At 38.1% G+C, this 21,213-nt stretch overlaps 1 protein-coding gene across 14 annotated transcripts in view; it reads right to left on the bottom strand.

The window, feature by feature from the left end:
• Positions 1–21,213, bottom strand: part of LOC140736838 (receptor-type tyrosine-protein phosphatase F-like) — a 344,443-nt gene that overhangs the window by 71,531 nt on the left and 251,699 nt on the right. For 9 of the 14 annotated variants that reach the window (XM_073062804.1, XM_073062807.1, XM_073062812.1 and 6 more), the window contains 2 exons: positions 7,087–7,119; positions 4,043–4,140 (listed from right to left, as the gene is read on the bottom strand). In XM_073062804.1, the coding sequence (XP_072918905.1) occupies positions 4,043–4,140; positions 7,087–7,119 (131 nt within the window). The remainder of the gene's footprint in view (positions 1–4,042; positions 4,141–7,086; positions 7,120–21,213) is intronic. The other 5 variants (XM_073062808.1, XM_073062817.1, XM_073062810.1 and 2 more) reach the window with 1 other exon arrangement.

Below are 21,213 nucleotides of genomic sequence, written 5' to 3'. Positions count from 1 at the left end.
TAAGCATGAAGAATTCTCTAAAGAGACTTGGACTTCTCAAAAATTCAGACCCTTAACCTGTGAATAAGAAATCTTTTCAAATCAGCAGTTAACTCACTTGCTCAGTCCATTGTGTGATATGAATGGTCAATATTATTTAGTAAGTGTCTGAGATTGCAGAACAGCATGGAAACTGGAGTTGACAGAGCACTTCTTGCCTTTCTAATTATATGGCAGCTATGAGAAAGCTTTAATGAAAGAATACATAATGCAAGAAATAATGTTGTTGTGAAGCATGTGAGATAGGAACATGTGATGAGTTATTCATTAGCACAGTAGTGCTTGAAAATGGTAATAGGCATTCAGTGGGCAACTGTGTGGATCGACTGCAACTATTCATCATTCAACATCTAAGTGCAATAGAGAAGAAACAATGATGGGATTCATTAAAAGATATCAATATGTTTCATCTACTTGCAATACCAGTTTGATTTGTGGATATATTGAAGGCTTAACCTATTATGCTCCACTAACTTTGTTTCCTTGGAATTCAGTAAGATTTACTTTTATGAATGATATTGACGCTAGATCAACCACATGTCAAACTGATGAGTAGAAGCAGATTCAAAAAAATACCTGGCAAGCCCCAGAAAAACATTCACCAGTCAGAAAAAAAGAGGCTTCATAATAAAGAAAGATAAACAAATGCTTATGTCAAAACCTTTTGTAGGACACATGCAGACCTTAACTTAAATGGCTTTAGATAATGGTTATTTCACGAGAAATAAAACTAAAACCTAGCCTAGTATAATTTATTTTCCAACAGCATAAAACCAAAAGGTTACTGAAGACTGGCCAGGCAGTTGTATAAGTAATTACTTATAAATGAGATACATATCAAGGCAGCATAAACAGAACTATATTTTTTTTTTAAAAAAAAGATGACTGACATATACTTCCAGCATTTCAAACTTTTAGTTTAGATTAACACTCATAAAATGCTGGAAGAACTCAGAATGTCAGGCAGCATATATTGAGGAAAATGAACAGTCAATATTTTGCAATGAGACCTTTTATCAGGACTAGAAAGGAAGGGAGCAGAAGCCAAAATAAAAAAAGTAGGTGGGGAGATGGGAGTTTGAGTAGCAGTTGTGTGTAGATCCTGATTTCCAGCATCTGTTGTCTCGTGTGTTATAGTTGAAACTTTCTGCATCTGTAGGTTTCCTTCTGTTTCACTTGACCACTCCTATGAACACAGTAGGGCCTTATTTTGATTATTTCAGACACAAATAAACCTTAACCACAAGTAAACTGAACACTGCTGGTCATTATTCATGAGGGATGGGGCACTGACTACTAACTGATAATAAAATTACAGAAGCACAAAGCCCACTGACAATAGCAATTATGCTGCAATGCCACACAACAGCCATTCTATCCATGGACACAATTTCCATGTAAACTTCATCTTTAAAGCTTCAGATGGATCAAACAAGCTGAAGCAAGTATTACCCAAACCTTGGCAATGGAACTCAACGTTACTGACATTTTTGTATCCTGTGCAGATTCTGGCCACCTGCTGATTATTCACCACTTCCTACCAATAAGATGTGAAATGCAATCCGTCTCATGGCAAACAGCATCACTGGACACAATGAGAGGGGACACTGGAGTAAAATATTGCTGACTCTAGAGCATGCAGGTCTGTAAGAAAGCTGTCTATTGATACTTATTTGCTCATCCCTATTCATTAACTTTCTCGGCCTGTAACATTGACTGTTTATTCCCCTCTATTGATGCTGCCTGACTTGTGCATCTTGCTCAAGATTTCAAGCATCCGTAGGATCTCTTGTGCTTAGAAGAAAAATCTTTTAAAAAAAATAACCTGAACTTGTGCTTCCAACAAGAACAGCAAAAAAAGTGGATTTACTTCATAACTCAGTGTTCATTACATGGTAACAGTTCACGTTCAAGCACTGGTAGAAACCAGGGACCTTCCTCTAGCCTATTATTGCTTAATGTGCAAAAGGGACAATTCAAAAGGAGAATACCAAAATAATGAGATGGGAAGAAATATTCCATCCAGTTCTATTAATTTTGAGTCTTTCATTTTCTAATTTCTGAAGGCATTCACCTTTTACTCTTGAAATGTCAAGCTACCTTCAAAACACTGGAGAAGAGTTTTCACTCAAAAGATTACCAAACAGCCAGATTCAAGATTAGATAAAGTTCAGACCTGAACAAAAAAAAATCCTGAATAACAGGCAAACTAGAAACCACTCTCATTTGAATTAAAACTGTTTCTTCAGAAAGCATATTAAAAAATCTCATTTTAATGTTATCCCAGAAATACTGAATTTAAAAAAATCCTGATATTGAACATAATAGAGGAATATATTCCTTAATACAAATACAACACAATGGGAAATTTGAACAAAAAAAAAGGGAAAATGTTGGAAACAGGCAGGTGAGGCAACATGTTAAAATAGCTTAATGACTGAATCACTCATAATAAACAAATTTAGATTTACATCTTGCAAATGTATGTGACTAAAATATTGCTCTTGTAAATTACAACATAAATTCATAAATTCTGTGAGAGCCAATTTTATTCCACATCTTACTTTTTTGTGTAGAAATTTGTGGATTTTGCAAGGGGGAATACCCATAAAACCTGAATGACCTTTAATTATATTTCTGTTGTGTAATAATAATGTGTCAATACTTACATTGCCTTATCCACCCAATAACATTGCTATGTCCACTGCCAAATGAAACTATTTTCATGCAGCTCAGAACATTTGATAAGTTTAATATTAACTTAATGGCAACACAACATATGAATAAATACATTATGCTGTTGTAAAACACTTAGCTGATATGTTATAATCAGTGCAGACATACAGGGGCAGAATTATTAAATAACTGAAATGTTAGTCAGTTATCACATTTAGAAATTCCCATGTGAAACATCTGTTGGATGAAAACATAATGTTTGTTACAAAGCAAAAACCACTGAACGATTACATATCTTCTGTTTCACATCTCTTGAAATGATCTTTCCCTCATGTTAGCTTTGGTTCTTTTGCCAATCACCTTTATTCCATGTTCCCTAGTTCTTGCCCTTCATAGTTTTAAATCATTGTTGGATCCCTTTGCAACTTCCTTCCCCCCCCCCCCCCCCCCCCAAAGAGAACAATCTCAGTTTCTCCTGCCTATCCACATAACAGTACAAAATCCCTAGGTTGACTTTTTAAAATCCTATCTGTAGTCTCCCAAAAATCTGCAAATCGTCTCTAAGTTTTGCTGCCAAGAATTAGACACAATAAATATTCCAATAGTACCTGAACCAGTTTATTAGTTTGTCATGACTTCATTTTTCTTGTACTCTGTTTCAAACTAACCTGAAAATTTCACTGAACTACGTATATATAGCACCACCCTTTTCCAGTTCTTAAACCCCTTTTAAAATTGGGCACTCTGGTTTATTTTGGCTCTACCCACTAATTGTAATACTTATCAGCCCCCAATCCCTTGCCTGCAGCCTACCAAGAGCACATAGGAGTTCATCTACTTGCTGAATGGAGCCTAATCCCAATTGGATAAGCAGGGCAGCACCGTGAGGATCATGTCTTTCGATTTCTCTAGTGCCTTCAATGCCATACAGCCCTCATTGCTGGGGTAAAGGCGCCGTACAATGCAGGTCGACACTTCCACTGTGTCCTGGATAATGGACCACCCAACTGGCAGACCACAGTTTGTGTGGCTTCAGAGCTGTGTGTCAGATGTGGCTGTAAGGAGCCTGTATTGCCTTCCTCCCTGTTTACCTTGTAAACCTCTAATAGGTGTTTGGAGTGGTATTTTAATTTGGCCACATGCTTGAAAATCTAGTATAGATACTGTTTATCTGATTTAGGAATCCTTGAGTTGAAAGATGAATACAAAGAAAAGCGCCTATTGATAAATGATAGTTTACAGTACCTTTATGAACAGAAACATGTTCATTTTGCAGAAACAAAATATTGTCTGCATAATTCTATGTTTCATCATAGGTTCAACCTACCTCATACTCCTGTGAGAACTTCAAATTATCATTGGCCTTTAATCTTTCAATGTTGTCGGCAAGATCAGTGATAGGAATTGGTGGATGATCTCTCATGCCTAACCAAATGAAAGCCAGAAAGTTAGTAAGATGACATGACATTTTCAAACAAATAAAAATGGAGTAGGTATTAAAAACATGTATGCATTATGCATGTAAAAAGGTTATGTGTGATTTTACCAAAACTTTACAATATCACATGCGTCAAAATCTGTGGATTTTTTTAATATAAGTAAAATTGCATGGTTGAAACTGTTCTCTAGCGAACATGCTCAGATGCAACAGTCACTGATCACATGGCACAGTTTCTAAGCAGCCCATATGTGGTTACATACAGAAAGTGATGACAAAGGCAGATTTGAATGAGAAAGACAGCAAAGGCTGTTAAAATGCAGCAACCCCTTTTTCTCACCTACACAGGGTAAGTTCGTAACCAAATGCATATTGCATGTTTCAGTTTCAAGAGTGAGAGAGGATAATCAATCCTGCAGGAGTACTCAAACAAAAATTTTACCCCTGACTTTCTCATGTCTCAATGAAAGGGAGGGGGAATGGAAAAAGAGGCTTTTTTGTTTACATGTTTCTCAGTTATTATAGTAAGTATTAGACATTGGAATTCACAATCCTCTGCAAAACCCACATTCTGTTTAGCAACTTTCTCCTACGTTATCACTTACGATGAAGGTAATTTGTTTTAAAGTGGGAATGTATTCAATGGTACCTATTTGATTTTCATCGGCTTTTAAGAAGGTAAAATAGGTAAAATAAGACAGCTCAAAACAATTTTCAAATTTAAAGTAATGATTGCAACTTTACTAAAGTGTTTAAAGAATCAGAAGCAACTTAGTTACTTTATTCTGTGTTTATAACTCTTGAAATCACAGACTTAACTATTGTTAGTAATGCTATCTACGTTTAAATAGATAAAATTTGGAAAATATCCTTGAAGAGGCGCATCACTTTTCACATACCAATATGAATGAGGAAGGTTTTAACATATATACCATTTTCTATGAGGAAAAATTTTATTGTTTAACTCAGTACTACATTTTCAGATACGAGTTCAGTGTGCTGGGGAGACTCATTATTACTGATGCTAATATGCAAGTCACTACTTTGTAATAAAATATTACAAAGAGTAAAAAGAAAGCTTTAAACATAATGTTTCCATTGTGCTCATAAAACACATCTCTCAGGTATGTCTTTTATAGCATCCCTTTATCTTTTTCAGAAATAAAACAAAGGCTGCTTTAAAGAAAACCTGGTGCTTGGTTGGTGTTACGAACTAGTCCCTAGAAATTAGTTCCTAATCGGATTCCTGCATTTACTTTACAGAACATCACAAAATTGTGGAAGATAAAATTTGTACACTGATCTTTCAAAGTAACCAGTCCACAGACATTTAACAGTTCTTTCTATGTAAACATGTCAAACTTCACCATAACTACATATTTAGATTATGATTTCATATTCTGTCTTGCTGTCATATATAAGCAATTTATACAATAAAATTCCTGAAAAATATAATATAGTAGATGCTAGCTTGAAATAAGATATTTTGTGCTTGAGGAGGAGAAGCTAGAAGACTATCTAGCTCAAGTTATTTGAAGCCTGAATAGAGTGAGGATTGAATGCCTTTGAAACAAATAAAAAAAAGCTGCAAAAGAATCTTTAAGATTAGAGCTAAGTTACAATGTTAAATCAAACATGTGACATTGTGGCAGAATATTAACACTACACTAATATATTAGCAAAGAATTATTTTGAAAGAATTTAGTAACAGTATCAGTTTTTCCAAACCATTGGCTATAACTCTCTTAGCAGCCATTTGTGGGTCAGCACATTGATGGCCAGAAGTTATTTAAGTTGAGATTTAATTTTCTTAATTAAATGAAGCTAAAATGTTCAATTTGTCAGATTGGAACTGAAATTAGCTTTGCTTGTGCAACAATGAAAAGATGCAGTTCTTCACTGGATGCTTTAATAAAAGGTATTTTTAACATGCCTTACACTTAATTATTTTAAAACACACCCACTCAGCACTGGTTTTTTAATTTTTAGTCAACGTGCTGCAATCATTCTGAACATGCTCTGAGTTAATTTAACACTAATGTTGGTTGCCTCTCACTCCCAAGTTCATTGTAACCACATCTGTGTGTAATTCCTTTGTCTCCAAAATTGTATTATTAACCATATTCTAGCTTAAATAACTTTAAGAATTTTATATATAAAACTATCAGTTGAACTTTTACATTCCCTAGCACATTAGATAAAGAATAATGGTTTTAAATATCACAATTCAAAAGGTGAATTGCTTGGCGCTGCAAAAACATTTTCATTGGGAATACATAAATTTACTTTTATATAAGGAATGTAATAGCTCTCTGTCAGTATTAGTACTATTCTTAGTGATATTCTTTACATGTTTAAGAAACTGCAACAACCCACTTGTTAAACAGTAGGACTTTTACATACTTTAAAAAAAATCATGTTTATAATTTTGTTTAAAGTTGCCTTAAGAGTGAATTTTTAATATATTTTATTAAGTTTCTTTTCTAGACCATGGGCAAGCTTTCTACTTGTAATAAGATGAAGTGATTGTTCTTAATAAAGGTGTGGGAAAGGGTAAAGACAAGGAACTTAAATATTTTATGACAGTTAAGAGGATAAAACCATTTGCACCATGAAGTAGCCGTCTCACAGCAGAAACTCATTACAGAATATAAGCATAATTTGAGATCTGACAATTGGTATGCTTGCCAATTTTTTTCTCCAAACATGTTTGCATAGGTTAGTATTCTGAATAGAACATATACTTGTTTTTAATTTAAACAGAATGCGAATATAACTTTAATTGAGCCTGTGTAGATAACAAAGGGGATACTGCTCAATTAGTCTGCCTGAAGTTGAGATTAAGTTCTTTTGAGCAAAAATAACCTTCATGACACAGCAAGAGGAAATGTACAGAAAAAAGTGCAGAAGAGACACAGGATAATTAAACTAACTTGAGTTGTTTGGGCAACTGGGGGCACTTGGACCTGTGGGAAGAAAATGGCGTAGAAATTTTGTTTTATAAGAAAAGAAAATAGTGAAGATTTAAAAAAAAATATACAAGGGAAGATAACATTTTATCTTAAACCAGAAAAGAGATCAGGGTCAACTATAACAATTGGAAAAGTAAAGTTATATTCTCAGGGGGGAGGGGGGAGGTTCACATACCATTTAAGTATTTCCTTCAGTGAGCAGCTAATTTTCTGATTTAAAATACTTCCATCATACGAAGCTTGAAAGCTCAAATAGTGCAGTATTTAAAACAGTACATTAGCTAGTCAGTTCTTTTGACATTCTGTACAAATTTTGCTTCACTGAAGTTTGTCCCCTCACTTCAGGAACTGTGCCAATTTTCTAGTTGAACCCCTGAGAATACCAAGCATCCACAAAAAGGTATATAAAAACAAGTATGAAATAAACATATTACAGACACAGTTCTGTGTTGATTTTTCCATTTCATTGTTGTGTAAAATAGGCCTGGTTTTAACATAAAAAATTCCATTTAATCCACAATGATCACATGGACTCTATAAGCCCATACAAACACATTGTTCTGTTGAGAGGTTGATGCAAGGACAAAGGGACAGAAGAGGTTTAAATACATGTATACTATGGCATATCACTGTCAGTTTTTTCCATCTAGCAAGCAAGAGCTCATATCACCCTGAATCAGTCATAAACAAACTTCAGCGTTGAAGAAAATCAGTACTTATCAACAATTATATTTGGACAAGTTATAAAATAATAATTGAGCCATTAGAGAGGTTAGTCAGTAAAATACAAGTCTCCAGCTAGCAAGTAAGTTTTATGATACTCCTTTTTTAAGTAAGTGTTGATCTGTTTACCTGATACAGGTACATTCATTAGATTTTTGATGGTGATGTGAGTTCTGAGGCTCCTGTACCTTCTTGCTGAAGGCAGCATTGAGAAGAGAGCAAGAACTGGGCAGTGGGAGTCTCTGATGATGAATGCTAATTTCCTGCAACAGCGCTCTGTGCAGATGTACTCAACAGCAGGGAGGGCTTTACTTTTGATGGATTGGGCCGCATCGAATAAATTTTGTACGATTTTCCATTCAAAGGCATTGGTGCATCCATAGCAGGCTGTGGTGCAACCTGTCAATATACCCTCTACCATGCATCAATAGAAGTTTGACAAAGTTTTAGATATCATACCATATCTACACAAACGTCTAAGAGTAGAAGCGCTGCCACGCTTTCTTCATAATTGTACTTCCATGCTGTGCCCAGGACAGGTCCTCTGAAATGATAACACCAAAGAATCTAAAGTTGCTGACCCTCTCCACCTCTGATCCCCAATGAGGACTGGCCCAAGGACCTCTGCTTTTCTCTCCTGAAGTCAATATTTATCTCCTTGGTCTTGCTGCCATTGAGTGAGAGCTTGTTAATATAGCACCACTTAGCCAGATTTTCAATCTCACTCCTATATACTGATTTGTCACCACCTTTGATTTGGCCAGCGACAGTGGTATTGTCAGCAAACTTAAATATGGCATTGTATCTGTGCTTAGCCACAGTCCATAGCATAAAGCAAGTAGAGCAGGGGGCTAAGCACACAGCCTTGTGGTGCATTGTGCTGATGGAAATTCTGGAGGAAATGCTGCCAATCCAAACTGACTGGGGTCTGCATGTGAAGAAACTGAGGATTTAATTGCACAAGGAGGAATTGAGGCTAAGGTCTTGGAGCTTTTTGACTAGTTTTGAGGGGAAGAGAGTATTGAATGCCAAATTGTAGTTGATAAAGAACATATTGATATATGCATCTTTGTTGTCCAGACGTTTCAGGGTTGAGTGAAGAGCCAGTGAAATGGCATCTGCTGTGGATGTGTTGTGACAGTAAGCAAATTGGATTGAATCCAAGTTGCATCTCAGGCAGGAGTTGATATGTTTCATCACTGCCTATTCTTAAAAACATCTTCAACTTGCTGCTCAAGGCATCCTGGTAGATCTTGTGACTCCTTCAGTACTGCAGTATCGTTTTCTACCATAAACTCCCTTAGCATCCACTTACTTCCCTCAGTATTTATCATCTTTCGTCGCTCGCAGATGCCGAACTATCTATTGCTTTAGTACGTAGTGATGTTCCTTTATAAACTATTCCTTTATTTCCAGAGTCTGCTGCTATTGATCAAGCTTTCATACACTGAAACAGATGATTTGTGCACTGTTATAATTGTGAGCTGAGATAGCAGCGGTGATATTCAAATTTACTGTTTTATAACAGATTCTGCTGATGTCAACCAAATAATTTATTTATCAGCTGTTCACATGAGATCCTTGGAACAATTATATAGTGAAAGATCCAGGTTGGAGGTGAAGTACTACTGAAACTTTAATTTGAACAGGATAATTACATGGCACTATGCTAAATTTAACTGGTATCATACTTATTTGCTAATTTCACTGCACAATGTTAATTTCACCTGTTATTGCTCTCATTTGCAAGATGATTATCTCTGATTGGCAATTATGCAGTCTTTCAGACTGTTGAAATATTTCTTTTAATTACCATCCCATGGTTTCATGCTGTGGCAATTTTTTTAATACCTAGACCCATTCTTATCTTTTGGTTATATGTCATAATACATACATATTGATATAAAGGAAACAACTTTGCACCATTCAACTAATCTTGTTTAGTTGATTTGATCTTGGAACCAATTGCATCTTTTGAGGCATGGTGGTTAAGTCTGTTGGAGTATTCTCTTTTTACCTTCAACATTTTAACAGAAATTATTTTACTTTTAAAATTATAGAAACATAGAAACACAGAAAACCTACAGCATAATACAGGCCATTTGGCCCACAAAGTTGTGCCAAACATGTCCCAACTTTAGAAATTACTAGGTTTACCCATAGCCCTCTATTTTTCTAAGCTCACTGTACCTATCCAAAAGTCTCTTAAAAGACCCTATCGTATCCACCTCAACCAGCGTTGCCGGCAGCCCATTCCACGCACTCACCACTCTCTGAGTAAAAAACCTACCCCTGACATCTCCTCTGTACCTACTCCCTAGCACCTTAAATCTGTGTCCTCTTGTGGCAACCATTTCAGCCCTGGGAAAAAACCTCTGACTATCAATGCCTCTCATCATCTTATAACACCTCTATCAGGTCACCTCTCATCCTCCATCGCTCCAAGGAGAGAAGGCCGAGTTCACTCAACCTATTCTCATAAGGTATGCTCCCCAATCCAGGCAACATCCTTGTAAATCTACTCTGCACCCTTTCTATAGTTTCCACGTCCTTCCTGTAGTGAGGCAACCAGAACTGAGCACAGTACTCCAAGTAGGGTCTGACCAGGGTCCGATACAGCTGCAACATTACCTCTTGGCTCCTAAATTCAATTCAATTGACAAAAGTCAATACACCATATGCCTTCTGAACCACAGAGTCAACCTGCACAGCTGTTTTGAGCATCCTATGGACTTGGACCCCAAGATTCCTCTGATCCTCCACAGTGCCAACAGTCTTACCATTAATACTATATTCTGCCATCATATTTGACCTACCAAACTGAACCACTTCACACTGAATTAAAAACACAAAATGCTGGCAGAACTCAGCAGGCCAGACAGCATCTATGGGAGGAGGTAGTGACGTTGTTTCCGGCTGAAACCCTTCATCAGGATAACTTCACACTTATCTGGATTGAACTCCATCTGCCAGTTCTCAGCCCAGTTTTGCATCCTATCAATGTCCCGCTGTAACCTCTGACAGCCCTCCACACTATCCACAACACCCCCAACCTCTGTGTCATCAGCAAACTTACTAACCCATCCCTCCACTTCCTCATCCAGGTCATTTATAAAAATCACGAAGAGTAAGGGTCCCAGAACAGATCCCTCAGGCACACCACTGGTCACCAACCGCCATGCAGAATAGGACCTGTCTACAACCACCCTTTGCCTTCTGTGGGCAAGTCAGTTCTGGGTTGACAAAGCAATGTCCCCTTGGATCCCATGCCTCTTTACTTTCTCAATGAGCCTTGCATGGGATACCTTATAAAATGTCTTGCTGAAATCCATAAACATTACATCTACTGCTCTACCTTCATCAATGTGTTTAGTCACATCCACAAAAAATTCAATCAGGCTCGTAAGTAAGGCACAACTTGCCCTTGACAAAGTCATGCTGACAATTGAGTCCTGATGAAGGGTCTCTGCCTGAAGCGTTGACTGTACTTCTTCCTATAGATGCTGCCTGGTCTACTGTGTTCCACCAGCATTTTGTGTGTGTTGCCTGACTGTTCCTAATCATATTATACCTCTCCAAATGTTCATAAATCCTGCCTCTCAGGATCTTCTCCATCAACTTACCAACCACTGAAGTAAGACTCACTGGTCTATAATTTCCTGGGCTATCTCTACTTCCTTTCTTGAATAAACAAACAAAATCCGCAACTCTCCAATCGTCCAGAACCTCTCCCGTCCCCACTGATGATTCAAGGATCATTGCCAGAGGCTCAGCAATCTCCTCCCTCGCCTCCCACAGTAGCCTGGGGTACATCCCGTCTGTTCCCAGTGACTTGCCCAACTTGATGCTTTCCAAAAGCTCCAGCACATCCTCTTCCTTAATATCTACATGCTCAAGCTTTTCAGTCTGCTGTAAGTCATCACTACAATCACCAACATCCTTTTCCATAGTGAATACTGAAGTAAAGTATTCATTAAGTATTCTGTTATTTCTTCTGGTTCCATACACACTTTTCCATTGTCACGCTTGATAGGTCTTATTCTTTCACGTCTTATCCTCTTGTTCTTCACATACTTGTAGAATGCCTTGGGGTTTTCCTTAATCCTACCTGCCAAGGCCTTCTCATGGCCCCTTTTGGCTCTCCTAATTTCCTTCTTAAGCTCCTTCCTGTTAGTCTTATAATCTTCTAGATCTCTAACATTACCTAGCTCTCTGAAACTTTTGTAAGCTTTTCTTTTCTTCTTGACTAGATTTATTACAGCCGTTGTACACCATGGTTCCTGTACTCTACCACAACTTCCCTGTCTCATTGGAACGTACCTATGCAGAACTCCACACAAATATTCCCTGATTTGCCACATTTCTTCCGTACTTTTCACTGAGAACATGTGTTCCCAATTTAAGCTTCCAATTTCCTGCCTGATAGCCTCATAATTCCCCTTACTCCAATTAAACACATTTCTAACTTGTTTGTTCCTATCTCTGTCCAATGCTATTATAAAGGAGATAGAATTATGATCACTATCTCCAAAATGCTCTCCCACTGTGAGATCTGACACCTAACCAGGTTCATTTCCCAATACCAAATCAAGTACAGTCTCTCCTCTTGTAGGCTTATCTACATATTGTGTCAAGAAACCTTCCTGAACACACCTAACAAACTCCACCCCATCTAAACTCCTTGCTCTAGGGAGATGCCAATCAATATTTGGGAAATTAAAATCTCCCATCACGACAACTCTGTTATTATTACACTTTTCCAGGATCTGTTTCCCTATCTGCTCCTCGATATCCCTGTTACTATTGGGCGGCCTATAAAAAACACCCAGTAAAGTTATTGACCCCTTCCTGTTCCTAACCTCCAGCCACGGAGACTCCGTAGACAATCCATCCATGACGTCCATCTTTTCTTCAGCCATGACACTATCTCTGATCAACAGTGCCATGCCCCCACCTCTTGCCTCCCTCCCTGTCCTTTCTGAAACATCTATGTATTGATTTGATTCCTGACAAAAAGAACAAAGCCTGCTTCTCTGTAACGAGAGGATTTAATTTAAGTATATGCTATTCTTATAATGGTCCTCCTATTTTTATAGAATGATAAACATCAGTGCTCTTCCAGACAATGCTGTGGAGACAGATAGAAATGATCTCACATTCCTGTTCCACCATCGTGGTCTGTAAAAATTCCATTCTAAAATTTGTCATATTTCGTTTAAAAAAAGGAACATACAGACTTCCAATCACTACAGGAAATGACTGGAATGACCTAGCTACTTTGAATCCATGGAGCATCCAAAGAGAAGCAAATTCCTAACTGAAACAAGTAGTATATTTGGAGGAGTCTGAGCTTATTTTCCCACACATATTCAAGGTCAAACGCAGTCAAAATCAACAAGACTGAAAACTAATTTATACCTTACATATTGCCAAAATCTTGAATTGCACACAAGTAGGTTTATGCACGTTTATTCTGATCACATTAACCATAGCTTTAGTCTATTCAAATTATTTTCGGCACTTTTGACATGCATTTAATGTACACGAAGAGCAAATGTACAAGTGAAAACATAACCAAGTCAACTGCTTAACTTATTAGATCGATAAGCTCTTCAAAATATGAGGGAATGCAAAAACATGGAAGTAAAGAAAAAAATGTAATTGCCTTAAATTCCTGAATACAAGAAAATAAGAAACAGGAGTAGTGTGGAACAAGCTACCAGCACAATTGGTGAATGCGAGTTTGATTTCAATGTTTAAGAGAAGTTTGGATAGGTACATGGATGGTAGGGGTATGGATGGCTATGGACAGTCTCAGTGCAGGTCAATGGGAATAGGCAGTTTAAATGGGTTGGCAAGGACTAGATGGGCCAAAGGTCTGTTTCTGTTCTGTTCTTTTCAATGACTCTATGAAGAGGGCGTTAGGCCCTTCAAGGCTTCTCTGCCTTTTAAAATGATCATTGCTAATCTATGCTGGCATCAGCTCCTCTTCTATACAATTTCTCCATAACTCTCTGTTCAATAATCTTGCAAATATTTATTGCCTTCTGTTTAAACACTACTAATAATCCAACATCCATTATCCAGCAGGAAGAGGATTCCAGATACTCAGCACCCTCTGCAAGAAGAAATTTGTTAACTCCAGTCTGGACTGCCAACACAGATGCCTTGTGCAGGAAGGCACAGAGTCGACTGTACTTCCTAAGAAGGTTGGCGTCATTCAATGTCTGTAGTGAGATGCTGAAGATGTTCTATAGGTCAGTTGTGGAGAGCGCCCTCTTCTTTGTGGTGGCGTGTTGGGGAGGAAGCATTAAGAAGAGGGACGCCTCACGTCTTAATAAGCTGGTAAGGAAGGCGGGCTCTGTCATGGGCAAAGTACTGGAGAGTTTAACATCGGTAGCTGAGCGAAGGGCGCTGAGTAGGCTACGGTCAATTATGGATAACTCTGAACATCCTCTACATAGCACCATCCAGAGACAGAGAAGCAGTTTCAGCGACAGGTTACTATCGATGCAATGCTCCTCAGACAGGATGAAGAGGTCAATACTCCCCAATGCCATTAGGCTTTACAATTCTACCGCCAGGACTTAAGAACTTTTTAAAAAGCTATTATTAATGCTTTTTGAGATAGTGATTTAGATGCATATCATATTTTTTTTTACTGAGTTAAGTATTGTATGTAATTAGTTTTGCTACAACAAGTGTATGGGACATTGGAAAAAAGTTGAATTTCCCCATGGGGATGAATAAAGTATCTATCTATCTATCTATCTAAATGACTGCTCCTTTTCTTGCAGTTATGTCTCCTGATTTGAGACTTTCACAATTCAGTAGTTCCCTTTCAAGACCCCTTAGGATTTTACATGTTTGAGTAAGGTCAACTCTCATTCCTTTAAACTTTAAGCTATACAGGCCTGAACTATTCAGCCTCTCTTGGTCAGACAATCAACAGTACAAGTGATAAAAGGATGCCAGTATTGGGCGAAGTTTAGGAAGACAATGGCGTCTAACGGCGACTCCTTTGCTTGCATTTTCGGAAACAATTCTATTTCTATCTTAGTATCTCTTTTTTTCATCCTTTTCAGGGTTCTTTTGAAGACCCTGACCTGGAGTTGCACGCTAACTTCAGTCCTTTGCGGAAATGGGACCCGCGATCAGGGTCTCACGGCTGACTGCTTTTCGATATGCCAAGGACGCGGCTTAGAAGACTAGCACGTCTTCAGGGTGGCAGATTTTCGTGGCTCTAGAGGTGGGCAGACTCGAGAGCAGCAAGCTGGCTGCTGGCCGGGTGCCCAGAGACCCAAGTTATTTGGGCACAGAGCTCAAAAAAGCGACGTAACAGACTTTTAATACTATAAATTGGCGAGTTGCTTTGTTATGTCTCCCCTTTTGCTGTGATACAGGAACACCTCCTTTTCCTTTATTAGGGAGACAGAGAGAGCCTGTGGTATGTTGAATTACCGAATGAATGAGTAGCCTTTGGGGCACTGTAAGTTTGTGTCTTTATTGATGCTTTGCTGCATGCTTGAGTGTTTGGTGGGGGGGGGGGGGGGGTGGGTGCTGATGCTTTTTTGCTGGTGGTGGAGGGGGGGTCATTATTTTGCTGCTGCTTATGTGTGGGGGGTAGCTGGGGGTGCTTTGGGGTTCTAACAGTTAACTGTCATTTATTCTTTGGGGCACTCCTCTGTTTTCGTGGATGTTTGTGAAGAAAAAGAATTTCAGGATGTATATTGTATACATTTTTCTGACAGTAAATGTATCTATTGAAACCAGTATTTTTAAATGTAGTTGCAAGTTATAAATTTGGGGCCAATAACATATTCAATTATGAAATCATTGTATTGTTAGATTCTTCTCAAAGGAAAATAAATTTGTATGCCCAAATATCAGTATTGTAACTCTCTAGATTTACACAGCACATCAAAATAGCCCTTGTACCTTACAGACTGAAAGTTCAAATTTATTATCAAGGTGTGCATACCATATACAACCTTGAGATTTATATTCTTGAAGAACACATAAGACAAAGAAACTTAATAGAATTCATGAAGAATCATATACAACAAAGATTCCCACACTTCACAGCTGCAGTTTCTAAGTAATTCTCAAATACAATGCTCCTTTCATGACACCACCTTAGAAATGAACAATGCACAATCATATTGTTGTTCTCCACCCTATTCCAATGAAGAAGTTGTCAAATTACTTAAGTGCATGTTGATAGAGAGAGGAAACAACTGATTTCTCATTAAATCAAAACATGACAGGTATCTTTGTATCTTGGCAAAATGCCTTACAATGGGAAAAATATAAATTAAATACCTTGAGCTCATCAAGAGTCAAGGGAAGAGGTGAGTATACTGGCCATTACGAAGGAGTAATTACCGTGGAATCAAAAGGTCTGAAGCTCAATAAATTACCTGAACCAGACAGACTACACCTCAAGTTCTGAAAGATGTAGCTGAACAGATTGTTTAAGAGAGGGAGGCAAAAGACAGGAAATTGCAGGCTGGTTAGCCTGACCTCAATGGTTGGTAAAATTTTTAGAGTCCATTATTGAAGGTGAAATTTCAGAGTACTTGGAAATACAGGATAAAATAGGGTGAAATCAATGCTGTTTCATTAAGGGGAGATGTTGCCTGATAAATCATTACAATTCTTTGAGAAGATAACAAGTAGGATAGAAAATGTAAAAGTCAGTGGATGTTTCTCAGAAGGCCTTTGACAAGGTGCGGCCACACGAGGCTATTAAACAAAACTGAAACCCAAAGTGTTGAGAGGCAAGGTACTGGCATGGATATAAGATTGCCTGACTTGCAGAAGTCAGACAATAGGAGATAAATGGGTTCTTTTCAACATGGCTGCTACAGGTTAGTAGAGTTCTGCAGCTGCCCACATTGGGGCTGCAAGTTTCACTTTTTACATCCAGTTAAAGGAACTGATGGCATTATGGTCTAATTTGCAAATAATATCATGAAGGGACAGGTATTGTTATAGAAGCAGTGAGTCTGCGAATGGACTTGGACAGGGTGAGAGAGTGAACAAAGAAGTGTAAGATGTGATACAGTGCAAGGAAGCATGAGATTATGCACTTTAGTCAGAAATGTAGACTATTTTCTAAATGGGAAGAGAGTTCAGAAATCAGAAGTGCAAAGGGACTTCGTAGTCCTAGTTCAGCATTCCCTTAAGGTTAACTTGAAGGTTGAGTCAGTTGCGAAAAAGGTATATGCAATGTTGGCATTCGCTTTGAGAGGAATAAAACATAAAAACAAGGATGTACTGCTGAAGCTTTAAGGCATTGGGCAGGCCACATTTGGAATATTGTGAGCAATTTTGGACTCCATATCTAGGGAAAGATGTGCTGCCCTTGGAAAGGGTCCAAAGGAGGTTTAGAAGAATGATCCCAGGAATGAGAGGCTTGAAGCATGAATTGTGTTTGATGTCTCTGGGTCTGCACTGAGTTCAGAAGGACAAGGGAAGATCTCACTGAAACCTACCAAATACTGAAATGAATGGGTACAGTAGACATAGAGAGGTTATTTCAATAGCAGTAGGGTTTAAGGCATGGGTCAGAACTGAAGAGGAATTTCTTCAGTGAATTTTTTGCCATAGAGGGCATGAAGGCTGTCGTTGAGTACAGTTAAGCAGGGACTGATAGGTTCTGATTGAAAGGGATAATACAGAATCTGAGGCCACAAACCAGGCACGCCCGGGATCCGCTTCAGTTTGCGTATAAGGAGAAGGTGGGAGTGGAGGATGCTATCACGTATTTGCTGCACAAATCACTCTCTCACCTAGATGGGGTCAGTTGTGCTGTGAGGATTACATTCCTTGACTTCTCTAGTGCCTTTAACACCATCCAGCCCAAGATCTTAAAGCACAAACTAACGGAGATGGGAGTAGACTCTCACATGGTGGATTGGATAGTGGACTACTTGACAGATAGACCTCAGTATGTGCGGTTGGGAGACTGTAGGTCTGACACAGTGGTCAGCAGCACAGGAGCGCCACAGGGAACCGTACTCTCTCCGGTCCTGTTCACCCTGTACACATCTGACTTCCAATATAACTCGGAGTCCTGCCATGTGCAGAAGTTCGCTGATGACACGGCCATAGTGGGGTGTGTCAGGAATGGACAGGAGGAGGAGTATAGGAAACTGATACAGGACTTTGTGATATGGTGCAACTCAAACTACCTACGTTTCAATGTCACCAAGACCAAGGAGATGGTGGTGGACTTTAGGAGATCTAGGCCTCATATGGAGCCAGTGATCATTAATGGAGAATGTGTGGAGCAGGTTAAGACCTACAAGTATCTGGGAGTACAGTTGGACGAGAAGCTAGACTGGACTGCCAACACAGATGCCTTGTGCAGGAAGGCACAGAGTCGACTGTACTTCCTTAGAAGGTTGGCGTCATTCAATGTCTGCAGTGAGATGCTGAAGATGTTCTATAGGTCAGTTGTTGAGAGCGCCCTCTTCTTTGTGGTGGCGTGTTGGGGAGGAAGCATTAAGAAGAAGGACGCCTCACGTCTTAATAAGCTGATAAGGAAGGCGGGCTCTGTCGTGGGCAAAGTACTGGAGAGTTTAACATCGGTAGCTGAGCGAAGGGCGCTGAGTAGGCTACGGTCAATTATGGAAAACCCTGAACATCCTCTACATAGCACCATCCAGAGACAGAGAAGCAGTTTCAGCGACAGGTTACTGTCGATGCAATGCTCCTCAGACAGGATGAAGAGGTCAATACTCCCCAATGCCATTAGGCTTTACAATTCAACTGCCAGGACTTAAGAACTTTTTTTTTAAAGCTATTATTAATGCTTTTTGAGTTAGTGATTTAGATGCATATCATATTATTACTGAGTTAAGTATTGTATGTAATGAGTTTTTGCTACAACAAGTGTATGGGACATTGGAAAAAATGTTGAATTTCCCCATGGGGATGAATAAAGTATCTATCTATCTATCTAAAAGGGAAAAAGTGACAGAAATCTGTTGAAAGAAATAAATCAGCCATGACTGAATGACGAAGATGACTTGATGAGTCAAATGGCATAATACTGCTCCTACATCTCACGGTCTAATTTATTTATACTGACTAACAGATATTAATGTTGCCAACTAAATATCAGAAATATTCCTGACTGAAAATAACAGATTATGACAATATATAGAGGGAGGAGGGGAGGTGGAAACAGAGAATTAAATGTTCATCAGTTAGCTTGACTCTTCTTTGGCAGAGAAATATATTCAGTTAATGAGCCCAAAAGCACAAACCATAAAAAAACGTTCCACCAAATGAACATGGAAAATAAACTGCAGATAAGGAATAAGAAATTTTCTTGCCTCAAATATTTCCACACAGTAAATGTGGATCAGCATAGTTCCCTTGACCAATTTAGTGAACAAGTTATGAAGTCAAAACCAAATATGTATCACATATCAGCAGATTTTGCTATTAAATCTAAAAGTCTGCAAAACACTCTTCCAATGCAGCTATTTGGAACACACAAACTATTGTTTAAAACTAAGCTGGCATGTGATTACAAAGAGAATTATTATAAATCATGAGCTTAGGAAAGCCAATAGAAAACATTATATTCTGAAGTATAGGTGTAGCCAAACACAGTTTCACTAGAAATGCAGAAGTCAAAAGGAACCTCTTCATGAAGTCTTTTAATTGTTTTCATCACAACTGAGATGCACAAAGAAAATATTTGGAACTTGATAACTAAGTATTTGGTAAACAGAAATAAAGAAGCAGTTACTTGCCAAGTGATAGCTCAGGCAGCATAAACAAAAAATTATTGGATGCTTTGATTACAAAAAAGCTTTTGTCTGAAATCTATATTGCCTTCAGTTCTATTGCTCTGCAAGCAAAAGAAATAAAAAGTTTGATGTTTCAGTATTTTTGAGCGAACAACTTCATTGTTAACATGCATTTTAAGACACAGATGTCAACATGAAACAGTCTACAAGATTTTATTAATGAGGGTTTTGCAGGCTATGCAGTACTAAGAACTGAACTACCATGGATTAACCCCTGGACTGCCAATGTACCAGAGATTTATTCTTTGTTAACATAGTCAAGAACCAGTATTTCAACTTTTGAACACAATATTATTTCCATTGTGAAACAATATAACTATTGAACACAAGACCATGTTAAACAGTGTATCCTGTTCAATTTAAACTTCTGAAATATGAAGATAATGTGATCCATACCAAATGAACTACTGTACCTACAGCCACCAATAAAGTGAATGTCGAACAGTATAGCATAGATACAGGCCCTTTGGCCCATGATATCTGTTCCGACAATATTATCAATTTAAGTTCATTCCTGCACATGGTCTTTGTCTCTCCATCCCCTGCAGGTTCATGTGCCTATTTAAATACTACTTATATTTCGCTATCATGTCTGCTTCCACCACTTATCCTGGCAGTGTGCTCCATGCACCTACCACGTTCTCTCTGTAAAAGATTTGCCTCATAAATCTCCTTTAAATGTCCCCCTCTCACCTTAACTCTATGCCATCTACTATTTGAAATATCCACATGAGGGAAATGTCTCTATCTACCCTTTCTATGCCCTCATTATTTTATATACTTCTATTAAGTTGCTTCTTGGTCTCTGACATTCCAGGAAATCATCCAAGAATGTCCAACCACATCTTATAGCTCATACTCTAATCCAACAGCATCCTGGTTAAACTCGCCTGCACCCTCTCCGTGACCTCCACATCTTTTCTTCATGTGATGTCCGGAACTGCACACAATACCATAGATGTGGCCTAAACAAAGTTTTACAGAGCTACAGGATGACTTGCCAACTTCTATAATCATCCTGAATGATGAAGGCAAATATACTGTTCACTTTCTCTGTCAAGGTAGAAGTGAAGAGAATAATTTACCAGGAAATAAGTGAGAGAATAAGCTTTCTCTGAAAGCTGACATGGACTTGATATTCAATATTAATTTTTGCTAAATCAAAAAATAAGAAATATTAAAATATGTTTACAAAGTTTAAAATGAGGGAACTGCGTTTGACCACGATAGTGAGAAATACTTTTCGTAGTGTTTATTATTTTTAATACTAAATAATGTCTTAGGATACTTTTTCTTCCTCCCAATACAACGTCACATTTACAATGATCACAGTGCTACCTTGAATGTAATTTTGCTTTTTAAATAATTAAAGGTTTTTTGATAATAGATCATCTAGTTTTACTTGAATTCATATTTGAAAAATACTGAAATACCGAGATGTCTTATCTTCTTTTATAAAAACATAGATGGGCATCACCTAATATGATCTAAAGTATATACAGCATACACTTATCAATACCTACATTAGCTCATATTC

Source organism: Hemitrygon akajei, chromosome 12, assembly GCF_048418815.1.
Source record: "Hemitrygon akajei chromosome 12, sHemAka1.3, whole genome shotgun sequence".
Classification (NCBI taxonomy): Eukaryota; Metazoa; Chordata; class Chondrichthyes; order Myliobatiformes; family Dasyatidae; genus Hemitrygon; species Hemitrygon akajei.
The sequence above is the reverse complement of the archived record's forward strand: the minus strand, read 5'-3'. Positions and strand labels throughout refer to the sequence as shown.